The 19,090-nt window shown below is 45.2% G+C and overlaps 1 protein-coding gene across 5 annotated transcripts in view; it reads left to right on the top strand.

Moving 5' to 3' along the window:
* HERC2 (HECT and RLD domain containing E3 ubiquitin protein ligase 2) overlaps window positions 1-19,090 on the top strand; it is a 415,490-nt gene that overhangs the window by 64,514 nt on the left and 331,886 nt on the right. For 4 of the 5 annotated variants that reach the window (XM_075336619.1, XM_075336616.1, XM_075336617.1 and 1 more), the window contains exons 7-14: window positions 3,259-3,412; window positions 9,625-9,735; window positions 12,180-12,351; window positions 12,496-12,669; window positions 14,347-14,535; window positions 15,939-16,090; window positions 16,180-16,337; window positions 18,300-18,413. In XM_075336619.1, coding sequence (XP_075192734.1) covers window positions 3,259-3,412; window positions 9,625-9,735; window positions 12,180-12,351; window positions 12,496-12,669; window positions 14,347-14,535; window positions 15,939-16,090; window positions 16,180-16,337; window positions 18,300-18,413 — 1,224 coding nt within the window. The remainder of the gene's footprint in view (window positions 1-3,258; window positions 3,413-9,624; window positions 9,736-12,179; window positions 12,352-12,495; window positions 12,670-14,346; window positions 14,536-15,938; window positions 16,091-16,179; window positions 16,338-18,299; window positions 18,414-19,090) is intronic. The other variant, XM_075336618.1, reaches the window with a different exon arrangement.

The raw sequence follows: 19,090 nt of genomic DNA, 5'->3' as shown, positions 1-19,090 counted from the left end.
TTTTAAGCAAAAAATATAGTCATGACACACTGTTACGGGGCAAGGATCTGCTGCTGACACTGTTATGGGGGTAATGTCCCCAAATTCTCTACTAAGGTACCCCATCCTGGTAATGATCCTCCTGCCTTGTATATACAGTATATACCCCCAACCTGCTTATATACCCCCATCCTGCTCATAATATACCCCCATCCTGCTCATAATATACCCCCATCCTGCTCATAATATACCCCCATCCTGCTCATAATATACCCCCATACTTCTCATAATCTACCCCCATACTGCTCATAATCTACCCCCATCCTGCTCATAATCTACCCCCATCCTGCTCATAATCTACCCGCATCCTGCTCATAATCTACCCCCATCCTGCTCATAATCTACCCCCATCCTGCTCATAATCTGCCCCCATCCTGCTCATAATCTACCCCCATCCTGCTCATAATCTACCCCCATCCTGCTCATAATCTACCCCCATCCTGCTCATAATCTACCCCATCCTGCTCATAATATACCCCCATCCTGCTCATAATATAGCCCCATCCTGCTCATAATATAGCCCCATCCTGCTCATAATATACACCCATCCTGCTCATAATATACACCCATCCTGCTCATAATATACCCCCATCCTGCTCATAATCTACCCCCATTCTGCTCATAATCTACCCCCATTCTGCTCATAATCTACCCCCATTCTGTTCATAATCTACCCCCATTCTGCTCATAATCTACCCCCATTCTGCTCATAATATACCCCCATCCTGCTCATAATCTACCCCCATCCTGCTCATAATCTACCCCCATCCTGCTCATAATCTACCCCCATCCTGCTCATAATCTACCCCCATCCTGCTCATAATCTACCCCCATCCTGCTCATAATCTACCCCCATCCTGCTCATAATCTACCCCGATCCTGCGCATAATTTACCCCCATCCTGCTCATAATATACCCCCATCCTGCTCATAATATACCCCCATCCTGCTCATAATATACCCCCATCCTGCTCATAATATACCCCCATCCTGCTCATAATATACCCCCATCCTGCTCATAATATACCCCCATCCTGCTCATAATCTACCCCCATCCTGCTCATAATATACCCCCATCCTGCTCATAATATACCCCCATCCTGCTCATAATATACCCCCATTCTGCTCATAATCTACCCCCATTCTGCTCATAATCTACCCCCATTCTGCTCATAATCTACCCCCATTCTGCTCATAATCTACCCCCATCCTGCTCATAATCTACCCCCAGCCTGCTCATAATCTACCCCCAGCCTGCTCATAATCTACCCCCATCCTGCTCATAATCTACCCCCAGCCTGCTCATAATCTACCCCCATCCTGCGCATAATCTACCCCCATCCTGCTCATAATATACCGCCATCCTGCTCATAATATACCCCCATCCTGCTCATAATATACCCCCATCCTGCTCATAATATACCCCCATCCTGCTCATAATATACCCCCATCCTGCTCATAATATACCCCCATCCTGCGCATAGTATACTCCCATCCTGCGCATAATATATTCCCATCCTGCGCATAATATACCCCCATCCTGCGCATAATATACCCCCATCCTGCTCATAATATACCCCCATCCTGCTCATAATATACCCCCATCCTGCTCATAATATACCCCCATCCTGCTCATAATATACCCCCATCCTGCTATACACCCCCATGCTGGTATACGGCCCGCATCCTGTGGCACATAAAAAAAATAAACGTTCATACTCACCTTACCTCACCTCACTCCCTGCAGCATCACTCCTCCTCCCGTCTGTGTCAGCGGCAGCGCCGCTGAGTGGAGCCGTCCCCGTTCCCCTGGCGCACCTCAATGTCCTCCTGGCTGCCGGCGGCTGTGTGTGGACACGTGCGCACCGCTAGTCTCCACTCAGCGGCCGCCGCACAGACAGGAGGACATTGCGGTACTGCAGGGGAACGGTGACAGGTGAGTGTACTGATTCACTGCACCCCGCGCTGATGATGATGCATGGGGGGCAGTGAATACAGCCGCACATGATCACTCCAGGCTGTAGTTGCCAGGGGTGATCATGTGGGCCGGATGTTCATCCCTCGCCCATCATCCCGCCCACCTGTCAGCGCTGAGAGATGATGGGCGGGAGGATGGGCATGCATATTAAATGAGCGGGTCCACGTGGTCACGGCAGGTGCTGCTGCAGCCTGCCCATGCCTCCGATGACCCGCTCCACCGCATCACCCTCATTCCCCGCAGCCCTACATTCAGACCATAAGACGCACCCCCCACTTTCCCTCAACATTTGGGGGGAAAAAAGTGCGTCTTATGGTCCGAAAAATACGGTAACTAGGAGGGGTTGCAGATTGATATGTGACAGCGGCCAATATATTAGAACATTCTCAGAGAACCCTTAATGTTGGCTATGGGTTTGACCTCTGCTACCTCGAGTGATCCTGAGAAAGGAACTTTACTGATGATGTGTCCCATTTAACAGTTTTTCTCCATCTTGCAATGACCTGTGCAGGGCGCTACAGCCATCTCCGTTCCTTTTGAATGGCCATGCTGCAGTGGATGGCCGCGAATGGTCCTGTACAGCGATAACACTGTGAATGGCGCTTGAGTGTTGTTGGCTTATGATTGTTGGGACCACCTAGCGATGATTAAAGGGGTTATACCCTTTGAACTATTTTTATCCCATAATCTCACTGATGTTTACAGATAAACTGAGCTTTACTTGCCAGCGATGCTTCTCCTCCACTGTCCTAGCCTTTGTACATCGGCTGCATTGGTGACATCATGTTGGCGGAGCTGCAACCCTTCGGCAAACTCAGCGGCTCCGCTAATGTAGAAGTCTAAGCTTCTCAGCAGCAGTCATTGGCTTCAGCGCTGACCATATAATGTTACTGATCAACAGACTGGGGCAGCAGTGTAGAGGCAACACTGGACTGTGTGTGTGTGTGTGTGTGTGTGTGTGTGTGTGTGTGTGTGTGTGTGTGTGTTAGTAAAGCTTGTTATTTTATATTCCACAGAGCTTGTGGGATGAAAATTGAAACAACTATACTTTTTTGGTGCGAGTTATCTCTCCTGCTTTTGCACTGCCTTTTTGTAACTTATACTGACATTCTGCACTGATTCTTGTGCTAGTCACTATGGCTGTTCTTATTCCAGTGTGTCCTTGTAATTATGATTTTTCTCCAGCTCGAGACTCTTATCTCACCCCTGTAATATTAATATTTTTTTCATTTTTCTAACCAGGCGAGGATGCAGATCTTTGTAGTGAGCTGTTACAAGAATCGCTGGATGCCCTGCGTGCACTTCCCGAGGCCTCGCTCTTTGATGAGGGCACAGTTTCATCTGTCTGGCTTGAAGTTGTTGAACGAGCCACTAAATTTTTAAGGTCTGTTACAGGGTGAGTTTGCAGTGATGATTTTGAGAGAATTTTTATTATTATTTTTTCTTATATTTTCTATAGTAGTCAAAGGGGGTTATAACTAATTGTGTGTGTTTTTTACTGTATACTGTATCACTGCTCACTTTTATGTCTGATTTTTTTTTGTTTTTTAATAAGTGTATATATACAGTGTATGTGTATATATTTGTATGTGTTACACATCGTTTGTGTGTATGTATGTATATATATATATATATATATATATTTGTCTTATTCCGTCTGTCTGTCTTGCTCCAAAATGACATCATTACAGTGACAACCGTCGCATTGGCCAGTCGGCTCGGCCACGCTGCCCGCTCAGCCACGCTTCCCGCACACATTAGGCACCTATACACCTCCCCCCCCCCCCCAGGACTACTCCACCTATTATACTCCTCTCTCCCAGGACAACTCCTCCTATTATCCTCCTCTCTCCCCAGGACTACTCCTCCTATTATACACCTCCCCCCCAGGACTACTCCACCTATTATACTCCTCTCCCCCCAGGACTACTCCTCCTATTATACTCCTCTCCCCCCAGCACTACTCCACCTATTATACTCCTCTCTCCCCCCAGCACTACTCAACCTTTTATACTCCTCTCTCCCCAGGACTACTCCACCTATTATACTCCTCTCTCCCCAGGACTACTCCACCTATTATACTCCTCCCTCCCCAGGACTACTCCTCCTATTATACTCCTATTATAGTCCTCCTAGCACGATGGGGGGTGCGCAGCATGGGGGCATGGAGCACGATGGGGGGTGCGCAGCATGGGGGCATGGAGCACGATGGGGGTGCGCAGCGTGGGGGATGGAGCACGATGTGGGTGCGCAGCATGGGGGATGGAGCACGATGGGTGGTGCGCAGCATGGGGGATGGAGCACGATGGGGGTTGCGCAGCATGGGGGATGGAGCATGATGGGGGTGCACACCTCCCCCCAAAACACACACACATACCGCCACACACGCACCGCACAACACACCACACACACTGGGAACCACAAACACCGCCCTACAGACACCCACACACACACAGACAACGCCGCACACACCCAACACATAAAACACCACGCACACACAGACAAATATACACACACCGCGCAACACACACACTGCACAAAACATACCTCACCCCAAAACACACACACGCATCCCACACACACCCACACACAAACCGCGCAACACGCACAAAACATACCTCACCCCAAAACACACACACGCATCCCACACACACCCACACACAAACACCGCTCTCACACACCCCCACACCCAGACAACACCCAGAACATTTACAGCGCCCTACACAAACACTTGGCAACTACACACAACAACATCTATATATATAACAAAAATCATACATTAACTACACACTAAATTCTAAAATAGCCAATGCGTTAAAATTGGGCCACCTTCTAGTGTGTGAGTATATGTTTGTATATATGTATGTATGTATACATAATATATATATATAATATACACGTGTGTGTGTGTGTATGTATGTATATATATGTATATGTACTGATTACTTATCATTGATCTGTGCATGGATTCCTCCTGCTCTAAACTAACCTCAGAACATTTGTGTAATAAATTGTATTGTGGAGGGAAGGAGAGGTCTAGGTCATCTACCGGTCGGGCCCAATTCAGTATTGCACCTGTAGTTTTTATTTCATCTGTTTGTCATTGTGGCATGATTTTTTTTTTTTTTTCCTTTTTATTTTTCTTAATGCCGGAATTTTTTTCACAGATCATCAAGTTCTTCATGTTACCCAGGGTCTACTTGTATATCTCAATAGAGGTGTTCTTTGATCATCTTTTGCAAACACCTCATGATAATGACCATTTATAATCTTATTATACAACCTCCAATCTCTGCTAATTATCCCTTCAGATTCAGACTCTATTGCTTATTGGCTTTGGCCTATGAACAACATTTTTGGCCAATTCACCAAAAATACACTTCCTGCTCCGTAAGGTTCATTTCAGCGGCCTGCTAGTGTTTGAATAAGCATTCATTACATCTCTCACTCCCGACTATCTGCTCGAGCATACCTGCTGGTGATCACCTGGGGAATGAGAAAGCTTTGAGTTTGATGGCCCCTGGGGACAATTTTCTTAATTTTTTTTTTTTTATACTTAAATTCATGTATTTTGGGTTAAATAGCACTTTTGCAATTGGCTTTTATTAACCCCTTAACGACCCATGACGTACTGGGTGCGTCATGGATCGTGTGCAGTTAATCCCCGCCCCCTGCCGTGGGCAGGCGGCGGCGATCCGCTCACATATCAGCTGTTTTCAACAACTGACGTATGCCTGCTAGTCGCGGGTGGTATTGCTTCCACCCGCGAATATTAACCCCTTATATCTCGCTGCCAAAATCTGGCAGCGAGAAGTATATGCTCGCCACCATTATTCTGACTTACCCCGCCCCCATCGGAAGTCACGTGACATAATCACGTGACTTTTGGTGGTTGCCATGGTAGCACAGGGTCATGTGATGACGCCTGTAGCTAACATGAGTTATTTACTCTCAATGCCGGAATATAGCCGGCATTGAAAGTAAAGCAGCATATCTGCAGATCTTAGCTCTGTAGCTGTTATCTGGAGATATGGCAGAGCGATCAGATTGCTGATCGCTATAGCCCCCTAGGAGGACTAGTAAAATAAAAAAAAAAGTAAAAAAAAAGTTTTTAAAATATTAAAAAAAAAATAAAGTTCAAATCACCCCATTGAAAATTAAAGGGTAAAAAAATTAAAAAATATACACATATTTAGTATTGCCGCCTTCAGAAATGCCCGATCTATCAAAATGTAAAATTAATTAATCTGATAAGTAAACGGCATAGCATTAAAAAAATTCCAAACGCCAAAATTATGTTTTTGGCCACCGCAATAACAGGCAATCAAAACGTAGCATCTGCGCAAAAATGGTACCATTAGAAATGTCAGCTCAAGACGCAAAAAATAAGCATTCACTGAGCCATAGATCCAGAAATCTACAGGTTTCGGAAAATGGCACAAAACGTGCGCCACTTTTATTGGACAAGTAAACCTATACATGTTTTGGTATCTACAAACTCGCACCGACCTGAGGCATCACACTGATACATCAGTTTTACCATATAGTGAACACGGTGAATAAAATATTCCACTTTTTTTGCATTTTTTCCGCATTTGGAATTTGTTTGCTGTTTTCCAGTACACTATATGGTAAAACTTATGGTTTCATTTAAAACTACAACTCGTCCCGCAAAAAACAAGCCAAGATTGATGGAAAAATAAAAAAGTTACGGCTCTCGGAAGAAAGAGAGGGGAAAAAAAACGCGGAAGAATGCAAAATGCCCGGGGTCTGAAGGGGTTAAGGATGTTGCACCCTGGATTTACCCTGCACTATGGATTTTAAAAACTCCTTGTCTCCTTGGAGATTCAACTTTTAATGTGGTCTGTGGTCATAAATCAGTAGGGAAGAGCTCCTCAAAAACCAAAAGAGACTTAAGCCTTCTTTACACGCTACAAGATATCTTACGATGTGTCGGCGGGGTCACGTCGTAAGTGACGCACATCCGGCATCGTAAGGTATGTTGTAGCGTGTGACAGCGACGTGCAATTGCGATTGAACGAAAAACCGTTCATCGTATGCATGTCGTTCATTCCTGACAAATTGAACGTCAGATTGTTCATCGTACCCGGGGTAGCGCACATCGCAGTGTGTGACACCCCGGGAACGATGAACAGATCTCACCTGCCTCCTGCGGCTCCCGGCCCTATGCAAAAGGAAGGAGGTGGGCGGGATGTTTACGTCCCGCTCAGCTCCGCCCCTCCGCTTCTATTGGCCGGCTGCCGCGTGACGTCGATGTGACGCCAAACGTCCCTCCCACTCCAGGAAGTGGACGTTCGCCGCCCACATCGACGTCGTATGGTAGGTAACTATGTGTGATGGGGATTAATCGTATGTGCGGTACACAAGTTGAACGTGCTGCACATACGATGGGGGCGTTGCAAATCGCATACGATATCGTATGCGAAATTGCAACGTGTAAAGCAGGCTTTAAACTCCTCATCAGATTGCCATAGTGGACTGACTGACTGATTCTCAGTTAGCTCCTTCTGTAGTCAGCAATAGACAGTACAACAAAAAAGCTAATGAAAGCAAACCAAACCGTGCAAATTCTTCAATGAAACCAAATTGCTAAACATGATTTTTAGGCTCCTATTTAAAAGGAATCTGTCAGCAGGTTTTTGCGACCTAATCTGAGAGCAGCATAACCTAGAGGCAGAGACCCTGATACCAGCTATGTGTCTCTTACTGGGATGCTTAGTGTATTTTTTATAAAATCACTGATTTAATCAGCAGTAGATTATCATTAGGAGGATTATTTGACCTACTGTCAGGTAGTCCAGCCTATTCTTGAGTTCTGTATAACTGCTAGATTTGCAGCAGAGAAAACGTTGACTTTTATCAAAATGACAGCAAACAGCTCAGTAAGTGAGACATCGCTGGCTGGATTCATAGTCTCTAGTCTCTGTCTCTCCATTATGCTGTATTTAGATAGAGGAGCAAAAACCTGATGACAGAATCCCTTTAAGGCTATGTGCGCACTTACCGGATTTTTCGCGGATTTTGCCGCGGATTTGCTGCATGTTTCGCTGCAGAAAATGTTCATAACATCTCTGCAGTGAATCACCAGCAAATCCTATGGAGAAAAAAAATCCTGTGCGCACTGGGCGGAATTTGACAGCTGCATGTTTTGCTGCGGGAATCCCGCAGCAAAAACAAGTGCATGTCACTTCTTTTCCGCACATCGCTGCGGGATTTCCCTCCATTGACTCAATGTTAATCATGAAATCCCGCAGGGAATAACGCAGGCAGCAAATTCTGTGCGGTTCACTGCGTTTTCCTGCGTTATTCCCTGCGGTATTTTGCGGTTTACCTCCGGTAATGTGCATCACTTGCTTGCGGTTTTGCAGGGAAGTGATGTCATTACAGGAAGAGGAAGCCGTGCAGAGAGTAAACACACACACAGATCACACACAGACATCACAGACACATAGATCACATAGACACAGACACATAGAACACACATAGAAAGAAAACGGAAATATAGGAAACAAAGAACGTGGGCTCCGCTGTATATTTACCGTCCAGCCGAGGTAAGCACACAGCGGCGGCCCGGTATTCTCAGGCTGGGGAGGGAGAGGGGCAGGGTTAATGTCCCCCGCCTCACTCCCCCTCCGGCAGCCGAGAATATCAGCCGCAGCTGCCCCAGCACTGTCGCATGCAATATGCGGCAATGCCGGCGTGTCCTCGGCTCTTCTTGCCACCGTGTAGCAGTGGTGGCAAGGTAATACAAGGGGTTAATGGCGGCGGATCACCGCCATTAACCCCAGGCTTGATCATGGCAGCGTCTATGTGACAGCTGACATGATCAACCCGTAAGTAAAGTGAAAAAAAACACACCGAAAAATCCTTTATTTTAAATAAAACAAACAAGCCTCGTTCACCATTTTATTAACCCCCCCAAACAAAGCTCCGGCGTAATCCAGGTCCGACGTCCTGCGCTGCTTCCATCCAGCCGCGACTAACACACAGCGCTGAATGAAAGCAGCAGAGGTAATTACCGGTCATTTCCCACGGCCGGTAATGTGAACTCACTGCCGACCGTGGGAAATGCAGCGATCTGTCATCTATCTCTCTATCTATCCCTCTGTCTATCTATCTATCCCTCTATCTATTCTTCTGTCTATCTACTCTCAGAATTAACTGACTTTTTTTTTTTTTTTTTTTTTTCTTCAATGTGCTTTATTGCATTGAATGCAATAAAGCACATCCCAACCCGCACGCGGCAAAACCGCGAATAATACCACGGTAAAACCGCGGCAAACCGCATGCGGTTTTCGGGTGCGGTTTCCCGCGGTTTTTTACCGCGGGTGCGGTAATCTTTGAGGGCATGCGGAATTTTCTCAAGAAAATTCCACTTCCCAGTGCGCACAGAGCCTAACAGGCATGGTGTTCTTCTATACAGATTCCAATAAGAGCCAATAAAGATGTACATACCTTTTCCTCTTGATAAGCATGTTTATGTGCTGCTTACTGTAGAGATATAAACTTTTTTTTATGGTTTTTGAGTTTTCTTTTATTAGTAGATTACTTTATTTATGATTGTTGTTTTGTTGTTTTTTTTCCCAGTGATATCCATGGTGCTCAAAGTCCTAGAGGTGCAGGAAACATTCCACTTCAAGACCAGCACTTAGCACTTGCCATTTTATTAGAGCTTGCTGTACAGAGAGGCACTCTAAGGTCAGTGTGAATTTCAGAAATTATGTGGTTTTCTGTAAAAATATACACTACTCACAAAAAGTTAGGGATATTTGTCTTTCTGGTGAAATTTCAGGATTCTAAAATGCTCTCTAACCTTTTCAGGTGAGCTTATGTGACTGTCTCTAAACACTTGAATGCACATGTCCAACTGTTCAACGTATCAGTACTTATTGCACAACTTGCTGTTCTCTAATAAGGAGCTTAATGGCAACATTCACAACAGGTGTTTGATCCATGAATCTCCCAATACATTTCAGGTTTCAGTTACAGCTGGTATTTACACAGTCCTCCTCATGCTGTTCACATTTTGACATCATGAGACCAAGAAGACCCCTAACAATTGATCATCGGTACCTCGCCATTGTGAGGCTTCAAGCAGGATATTTTCAGACATAGGAGGCTATTGAGTTTAGAGTGTCAGAGTGTCATCAGCACGTTGCAACAGAGATGCAGAGAGACTGCAAGAGTCACAGAAAAGCATGCAAGTGGATGTCCTTTGGCCACATCACACATTAAAGACTGCTTCACTGTGAACAATGCCCTTCAGAATTGATTGATGAATGCCACAAAACTCCAGAGACATTTACGTGAAGTGCGAGTCACTCAAATGACACGTCAGACCATTTGAAACTGTTTACATCAGCATGGTCTGCGTGCTAGATGACTTGACCACACCACCAGGCACAGGCATCATCACTTTGGTGGAAGAGAAACCAGTGGGCTTAAGTGCTAATGAGACGATTCACACTGAGCAGAAATTATGGATGCCAATCATGTTAGAGTCGTCAAGGAGAGCGTTATGCATCATCCACTGTTGTCACCAGACGAACCTTTTGGTGGTGCTGTTAGTGTGAGCAGGTGTGACTACACAACACAGAACTACCCTACATTTATGAATGGTACAGTGACAAGCCCCTAATACTTGAATAACTTCATTAATCCAGTCATTGTACATGAACAGAGGCCTAATTTAATCTTCATGGACAACAATGTTCCAGCTCATTGAGGTTGCATCATTAGAGAATGGCTGCTGGAGACTGGGGTATCTCAAATGGCGTGCCCTGCACTTTCTCCAGACCTGAATCCCATAGAAAACCTATGGGATCAGCTCAGTAACTGTTGTTAAGCTGTAATTGTTGCTTAAGGCCACATGGCAAGTTATTGAGACATTGACATTTGTTGGGGATATACCCACCCTTGTTGTTTCAATAAATTGTTTGAGATGAGGAAATCAAACGTTTTACATTTTGCATAAATTTCATTCGAAAACTAAAGTAGTAGTGTATGTCACTGAAACGCAATGTGAAAAGGGCCTTACCGTCATGTCAATCACCAGTGAGCGAGGTGGGGCTATTGAAAATCTTTGAGCGGAATGATGCATTGTGCTTTTTAGCCACGTCACAGTGCGCCAAGCACCCTACTTAGCATGTTAGATTAATCTTCGGTTTCTGCAGAATGGAGGCAGCAATTAGAACATTAAGGCCTTGTGCGCACTAGCCGGATTTTCCCGCGGATTTGCTGCATGTTTCACTGCAGAAAATGTTCATAACATCTCTGCAATGATTCACCAGTAAATCCTATGGGATTTTGACAGCTGCATGTTTTGCTGCGGGATTCTCGCAGCAAAAACAATTGCATGTTACTACTTTTCCGCAGGTAGCTGCGGGGCTGGCTACCGGAGGAATCTCCAGTAATGCCAGGCCTGGATTCAGTTGCCTGCACTGAACTCTGGAGCTGTCGCCTGAGCTCCGGAGTGCAGGCTTGACTAAACTGTGAGCGCCGAGTGATTGTTTCCCCGGCGATTGCAGTTTAGTTCAGGTTGGGCTGATCTCCGGAGCTCAGGTGACAGCTGTAGAGAGGCCGGGCTGCACTCCGGAGCCGTCACCTGAGCTCCAGAGATCAGCCCGCCCCGAACTAAACTGCAATCGCCGGGGAATCAATCACTCGGCGCTCGCAGTTTAGGCTGCACTCCGGAGCTCAGGTGGGAGCTCCGGAGTTCAGTGCAGGTAACCGCAGCCAGGCCTCGTATTAATGGAGATTCCTCCAGTAGCCAGTCCGACGCTGGCTGCGGCATTTCCGCACCAAATCAGCAACAAATCGGCACAAAATCCGCAGCAAAGCGCAACAAACCGCATGCGGATTTGGATGCGTATTTCGGTGCGGTATTTTCCCGCAGGTGCGGAAATCTTACTGAGCCTCCGGAATTTTCTCAAGAAAATTCCTTTTTCTGCGTGCACAAGGCCTAAAGGTGCAGGTTTTGTACGGTTTGTGTCTCCTGCAGATCTATATGCTTAGTTTATACAGTTAGTGATGGCTGACAGTCTCCCTTTGACAGCTGTGTTATATATGTTTAATGGCGGAGCTGAGTATATTTTTGAAGCTTTTCTATATTGTGTAACGTTCCTTCCTTTTGTGTTCCCCAGCCAAATGTTATCTGCTGTTATGCTGCTACTTCAACTCTGGGACAATGGAACAAGGGAAACGGATAATGAGAGGTCTGCGCAGGGAACCAGTGCGCCTCTCCTCCCTCTGCTACATCGGTTCCAGAGTATTGTGTGCAATAAAGATGTTCATAACCTGGAGAAGGAGATTCAGGTACGTCCTTATTACACAGATTTCCCAATGAAGGCTCATTGCTGAAATATGCCATCTTTTTTAATGGGTGAAGGTCTGATCCGCTGCATTCTGTCAGTCCTTACAATAAAGGAGGCTTAGTAATCCTGTATCTTTTTCCTCTAGGTGCTTACATGTCCTCTAAGCCCAAATGAAAACTTTTTGCGGTATCTGATATTGCCTCAGGACAACGAGCTAGCTATTGATTTAAGGCAAACTGCAGTTGTTATTATGGCACATTTAGACCGATTGGCTGCGCCGTGCATGCCTCCGCAGTGCAGCTCACCCACCTCACATAAGGTATGCTTCTGAACCGTTTCTCTTACCTATTAAAGTACTATTTCCAAGCCTGGAAGTTATTCTGTATCCATGTGATGGGGATAACCTCCTGATTACCGGTGGTCTGAGTGCTTGAAGCCCCACTTATCCTGAGAACTGGTGTGTTAGTGGGGCAGTGGTCGATCGTGCTCACTGCCACTCCCTTCATTCTTATGGGAGTGCCGAAGACCAACAGAGCGTAGTGCTGAGCCATCTCTGACGGTCCCATTAAGAATGAATGGGGCAGCAGTGTGCATGGTCAACCACCGCACCATTCGAGAACCCAGGCTCTTGGGATCGGTGTGCGTCTCATTGGTCAAACCCCCATCAATATGGATACCCTTTTAATGCATAAATGCATGTAATATCTGATAGCCACTATTCGTCTAAGTGAGATGGGCAGGCCTTTGTTACCCACTACACTTAAGATGAACGTTTCCTATACTTTTCCTATTGTTCCCTTTAAAGTGTTACTAAGTTTATGGTGAGTGAAGTGTCTTGTTTCTGTAAGCCTTGGAGCCAAGCTCTACTTTAGATAATAATATTTGGCACAGAATCCAGACCTGCCGGCCTGATCGGATGATTTGTGACTGGGATCTCCCACAAGAATCGTCTTTCCTGTGACTTAACAACACATGTATTTTAAGTTAGACATTTATAAAAGGGTCATCTTTTTATAGACGAGCGTGAAACGTTCTGGACTAAATTTAAGCTGCACGCTCTAAATATATTTTGATATTAAGATGGTGGTGTATAAATAGTGCTAGTAAAAGGGGATAGGGTGCTTTTTGGGGAATAACATTTTAAGCGGAGGAGAATTGTTTTTCAATCCCTTTCAGTAGGTTTGGGAAAAGCTTGCTCATCCCTGTGGGTCAGTCTGTCATTCCCAGGATCGGGGCTCTGCAGCATTATTTGGACAGGAGGCGGCTTCTCCATTTATTGTCAATTAGACTGCCTACAAAGCCAAATTCTATGGTTTGCTTTCTCCAGCAGCCCCATTGATAATGAATGGCACTGGATCCATCCGGAGCAGGGCTGCAGAAGAGCCTTGGGGTTCTCAAACTCTGGATGATCAAGTTAAAAATATTATTATTCCCAAACGGTGTATGTTGTGTTGTGTTCTTTAGGACTTTCTTCTGTATATACTAAATTCTGGCTTGTGCTCGCCACTTCCTAATAGATCTAGTATATTCAGTAGACTTAAAGGGAATCTGCTAGCAGAGTTTTTCTTTATAATTTGAAAAACGCATGCTGTAGGGGTTAACACCCAGATATCAGTCATTGCTTACCTGCAATGTTTGTTTTAGCTTCAGGAGATTATAATTGCTGGACTAGGTTAGCTTGATGTCAGCTAGTTGGGCACACCCTTTGCTGTGATTACCAGATCACGGTCTATAGACATTGTATATAGGGAGCCTGGTGTGGGCTATATTAGCTTTCTCAGCTCTGCTGCATGCAAAATCTAAACTCTGATTGTGTCAGAAACGCTGCACTCAATTATCTAAGTGATACATCTTTAGATTCAGGATCTCTTTGACTACATTATGCTGCTCTCAGATGAGGTAGCAAAAACCTGCTGAATAATTTAAAATGGGTTTGTCTGGAGAATTAAACATAGATAATTTATTGTTTCATAGCAGTCTTCCCTTTGTTTCTTAGGGCTCCTTACAGGAGGTAATCAGCTGGGGTCTTTTGGGTTGGAAGTATTATGCGAATGTGAATGGCCCGATACAATGTGAAGCTCTTGCTACTCTTGGTGTTACACAAATTGCCTGTGCAGAGAAGTGCTTTTTGATACTTTCCAGGAACGGCAAAGTTTACACCCAAACTTACAATAATAATACACTGGTGAGTAGAGCGGAGAAGTAATCCTTTCTGTGCGGTTTATTGCTGCAGTTACTGGTCTGTAGAATGTCCCTGTACAGATAACACTATGTCTGTATTATTATTATTATTATTGTTTATTTATAGAGCACCATTGATTCCATGGTGCTGTACATGAGGGGGTTACATACAGAATACATGTACACGTTACAATAGACAGACTAGCACAGGGGGAAGAGGGCCCTGCCCTTGCGGGCTTACATCCTAAAGGATTTTGGGGAGGAGACAGTAGGTGGGGTGTAGGTGGGGCGGCAGCTCCGCACGGTGGTGGGGCGGCAGCTCCGCACGGTGGTGGGGCGGCAGCTCCGCACGGTGGTGGGGCGGCAGCTCCGCACGGTGGTGGGGCGGCAGCTCCGCACGGTGTATGAGACCAGAGTTCACCTGCTAATTGTAACGCGATCCATTTTTGGGGGTGTCTTTAATGTCTGTTTTGGGGTCTGAGTAGTGTGTTACTTTAGACTTTACAATGCTGTATTTTAGATTCATAACAGTAAGAAAGGAAGGGGGGAGCTAGCAGCACTGTCCCCCATATCACTCATACATACTTCAACTGTGCACATATCATATTAAGGGTAATAGGTGATACTGTCCTATAGATGAGCGTAAAGGTGTACATGCATTATATATAGTTATAGGTAGGGTGCATGTTTAGCCAAGAGCTAGCTATCCTAACTCCGGTCCAGATGAATGCTCGGCGGAGTGCTCATATGTCTTAATATTATAACTGGAGGAAAAGCCTCTGCCGTACACCTGGCCAAGGTTATTTGGGGTAGGGGGCAAGGTATTGTAACTGTTAGCACATGTAGGCGTCATAAAGGAGGGGTCCTCTTCCCTTGGCACTGTACAGGCAGCTACCATTCTAGTGGGCTTCACTAGTTATTATTATTATTATTATTATTATAGAGCCATTTATTCCATGGTGCTTTACAGGGAAAGAGGGTATACATACAACAATCATTAACAGTACAAAACAGACTGGTATAGGAGGAGAGAGGACCCTGCCCGCGAGGGCTCAGTCTACAGGGAATGGGTGATGGTACAATAGGTGAGGACAGAGTTGGTTGCGCAGTGGTCTACTGGACTGAGGGTTATTGTAGGTTGTAGGCTTGTTGGAAGAGATGGGTCTTGAGGTTCCTCTTGAAGCTTTAGTCCTTATATTATGCGAATGGCTTATCCTCTGCGTGCCCTGCATGTCATATCACCTTAACATTGCTGCAGCCATTAGAGCATTAATGCCTGGCTGCCCTCTCATTGCCCTGGGGTGCAGGAGCTGAACCCTCTAGGTGATCAGCCGATTGTCAAGTCAGATACAACCGCGGGGCAACCTGTCTTTACCTTCTGTTATCTTGTGTTCTCATCTTCTACAGGGACCACAGCTTGTGCAAGGTCTTTCCACCCGAAATATTGCAAAGATTGCAGCTCACTCTGACGGACAACATTATCTGGCCTTATCTGCGACCGGGGAGCTGTATTCATGGGGCTGTGGAGATGGCGGCAGACTTGGGCATGGAGACACACTGTATGTGTGTTTTATTGTAATACAGTTTTGCTTGTGCCTCTTCAGGTGTTATGCTGATCACTATAACGCTTCTTCTTTTCTTTCTCTAGCTCTATAGAGGAGCCCAAGCTTATTTCTGCCCTGTGTGGGAAGCAGACTGGGAAGCAGATTGTCCACATCGGATGTGGCAGCACCTACAGCGCAGCCATCACTAATGACGGAGAGCTGTACACGTGGGGCCGGGGAAACTATGGCAGACTGGGGCACGGTGTGTACCGAGTTTTATATACAGTTAGGTCCAGAAATATTTGGACAGTGACACAATTTTCGCGAGTTGGGCTCTGCATGCCACCACATTGGATTTGAAATGAAACTTCTACAACAGAATTCAAGTGCAGATTGTAACGTTTAATTTGAAGGTTTGAACAAAAATATCTGATAGAAATTGGAGGAATTGTACACATTTCTTTACAAACACTCCACATTTTAGGAGGTCAAAAGTAATTGGACAAATAAACCAAACCCAAACAAAATATTTTTATTTTCAATATTTTGTTGCGAATCCTTTGGAGGCAATCACTGCCTTAAGTCTGGAACCCATGGACATCACCAAACGCTGGGTTTCCTCCTTCTTAATACTTTGCCAGGCCTTTACAACCGCAGCCTTCAGGTCTTGCTTGTTTGTGGCTCTTTCCGTCTTAAGTCTGGATTTGAGCAAGTGAAATGCATGCTCAATTGGGTTAAGATCTGCTGATTGACTTGGCCATTGCAGAATGTTCCACTTTTTTGCACTCATGAACTCCTGGGTAGCTTTGGCTGTATGCTTGGGGTCATTGTCCATCTGTACTATGAAGCGCCGTCCGATCAACTTTGCAGCATTTGGCTGAATCTGGGCTGAAAGTATATCCCTGTACACTTCAGAATTCATCCGGCTACTCTTGTCTGCTGTTATGTCATCAGTAAACACAAGTGACCCAGTGCCATTGAAAGCCATGCATGCCCATGCCATCACGTTGCCTCCACCATGTTTTACAGAGGATGTGGTGTGCCTTGGATCATGTGCCGTTCCCTTTCTTCTCCAAACTTTTTTTCTTCCCATCATTCTGGTACAGGTTGATCTTTGTCTCATCTGTCCATAGAATACTTTTCCAGAACTGAGCTGGCTTCATGAGGTGTTTTTCAGCAAATTTAACTCTGGCCTGTCTATTTTTGGAATTGATGAATGGTTTGCATCTAGATGTGAACCCTTTGTATTTACTTTCATGGAGTCTTCTCTTTACTGTTGACTTAGAGACAGATACACCTACTTCACTGAGAGTGTTCTGGACTTCAGTTGATGTTGTGAACGGGTTCTTCTTCACCAAAGAAAGTATGCGGCGATCATCCACCACTGTTTTCATCCGTGGAATCCCAGGCCTTCTTGAGTTCCCAAGCTCACCAGTCAATTCCTTTTTTCTCAGAATGTACCCGACTGTTGATTTTACTACTCCAAGCATGTCTGCTATCTCTCTGATGGATTTTTTCTTTTTTTTTCAGCCTCAGGATGTTCTGCTTCACCTCAATTGAGAGTTCCTTAGACCGCATGTTGTCTGGTCACAGCAACAGCTTCTAAATGCAAAACCACACACCTGTAATCAACCCCAGACCTTTTAACTACTTCATTGATTACAGGTTAACGAGGGAGACGCCTTCAGAGTTAATTGCAGCCCTTAGAGTCCCTTGTCCAATTACTTTTGTTCCCTTGAAAAAGAGGAGGCTATGCATTACAGGGCTATGATTCCTAAACCCTTTCTCCGATTTGGATGTGAAAACTCTCACATTGCAGCTGGGAGTGTGCACTTTCAGCCCATATTATATATAATTGTATTTCTGAACATGTTTTTGTAAACAGCTAAAATATCAAAACTTGTGTCACTGTCCAAATATTTCTGGCCCTGACTGTAGAAATATACGCAAAATACACAAAAAATGTTTCCTTAAACTTGGGTTCACTGTACATTGCAACATTTAGGAGCTCCACTAGTGGCGGCAGGTCGTAGTCACTGTCTGGGGAATAATTTTAGTGGATCTTTTTAATATTGTAAATTTGGATTAGTTAATAGAAAAGTAAGAGCCCACAATTCTATTATTTTTCTTATATGTTGAGGATTGCAATCACCATTGAATTGCAAACCCATTTTATTGCACCATAGAGGGAAATGTGATAATTGTGTAATTGTGCTTCTTCTAGGCTCAAGTGAAGACCAGACTGTTCCAATGTTGGTAACTGGACTGAAAGGACTTAAAGTAGTGGATGTGTCTTGTGGAAGTGGAGATGCTCAGACTCTGGCCGTGACTGAAAATGGTGAGCTGTTTAGTCCTATGTCTATTCCTGAGGGGAAGTACTTAAAGGAGTTGTCCACTAGTTTGTAAAAGTGGCTTAATGGAAATTGGCTGGTTCCTTGACATCTGTCCGAACAGAAAGAATCACAATCTCTTAAAGGGAATTTGCCAGCAGGTTTTTGATAGTAATCTGAGAGCATTATGATGTAAGAGAAGAAACCCTGATTACAGGGATATGTCACTTACTGAGCTGTGTTTAGCTGTTTCAATGTAATCAATGTTTCTTTATCGTTCCTATGGGAGACCCAGACCATGGGTGTATAGCTACTGCCTCCGGAGGACACACAAAGTTACTACACTCAAAACGTGTAGCTCCTCCCTCCCAGTATATACACCCCCTGCTAGCCAGTCCTAGCCAGTTTTCATGCTTTGTGTCAGGAGGATCACACACACACATGCATCCTTTTTTGATTTTCATTTTTTCTACAGATTTGGAAGAAAAGCGGGTCCACTGGACCCCCGGCATGTCCCTTCACACCCCCCTGGCGGCGGTGCTGTTAAGGTTGATTCAGGGCAAGAGCCCTTCATGCCGCGCTCCTTCACCATCCCATGCTGGGGCTCTGGCTTGAAGTGGGAGCCAACACGGTTCTCACTGCTTTGCAGGAGACCGGCCTCCATCCGCAGCCCTTTGACAGGACC

Source organism: Anomaloglossus baeobatrachus, chromosome 2 (assembly GCF_048569485.1).
Source record: "Anomaloglossus baeobatrachus isolate aAnoBae1 chromosome 2, aAnoBae1.hap1, whole genome shotgun sequence".
In the NCBI taxonomy this organism is placed as follows: Eukaryota; Metazoa; Chordata; class Amphibia; order Anura; family Aromobatidae; genus Anomaloglossus; species Anomaloglossus baeobatrachus.
This window is presented reverse-complemented; position numbering and strand designations above follow the sequence as displayed.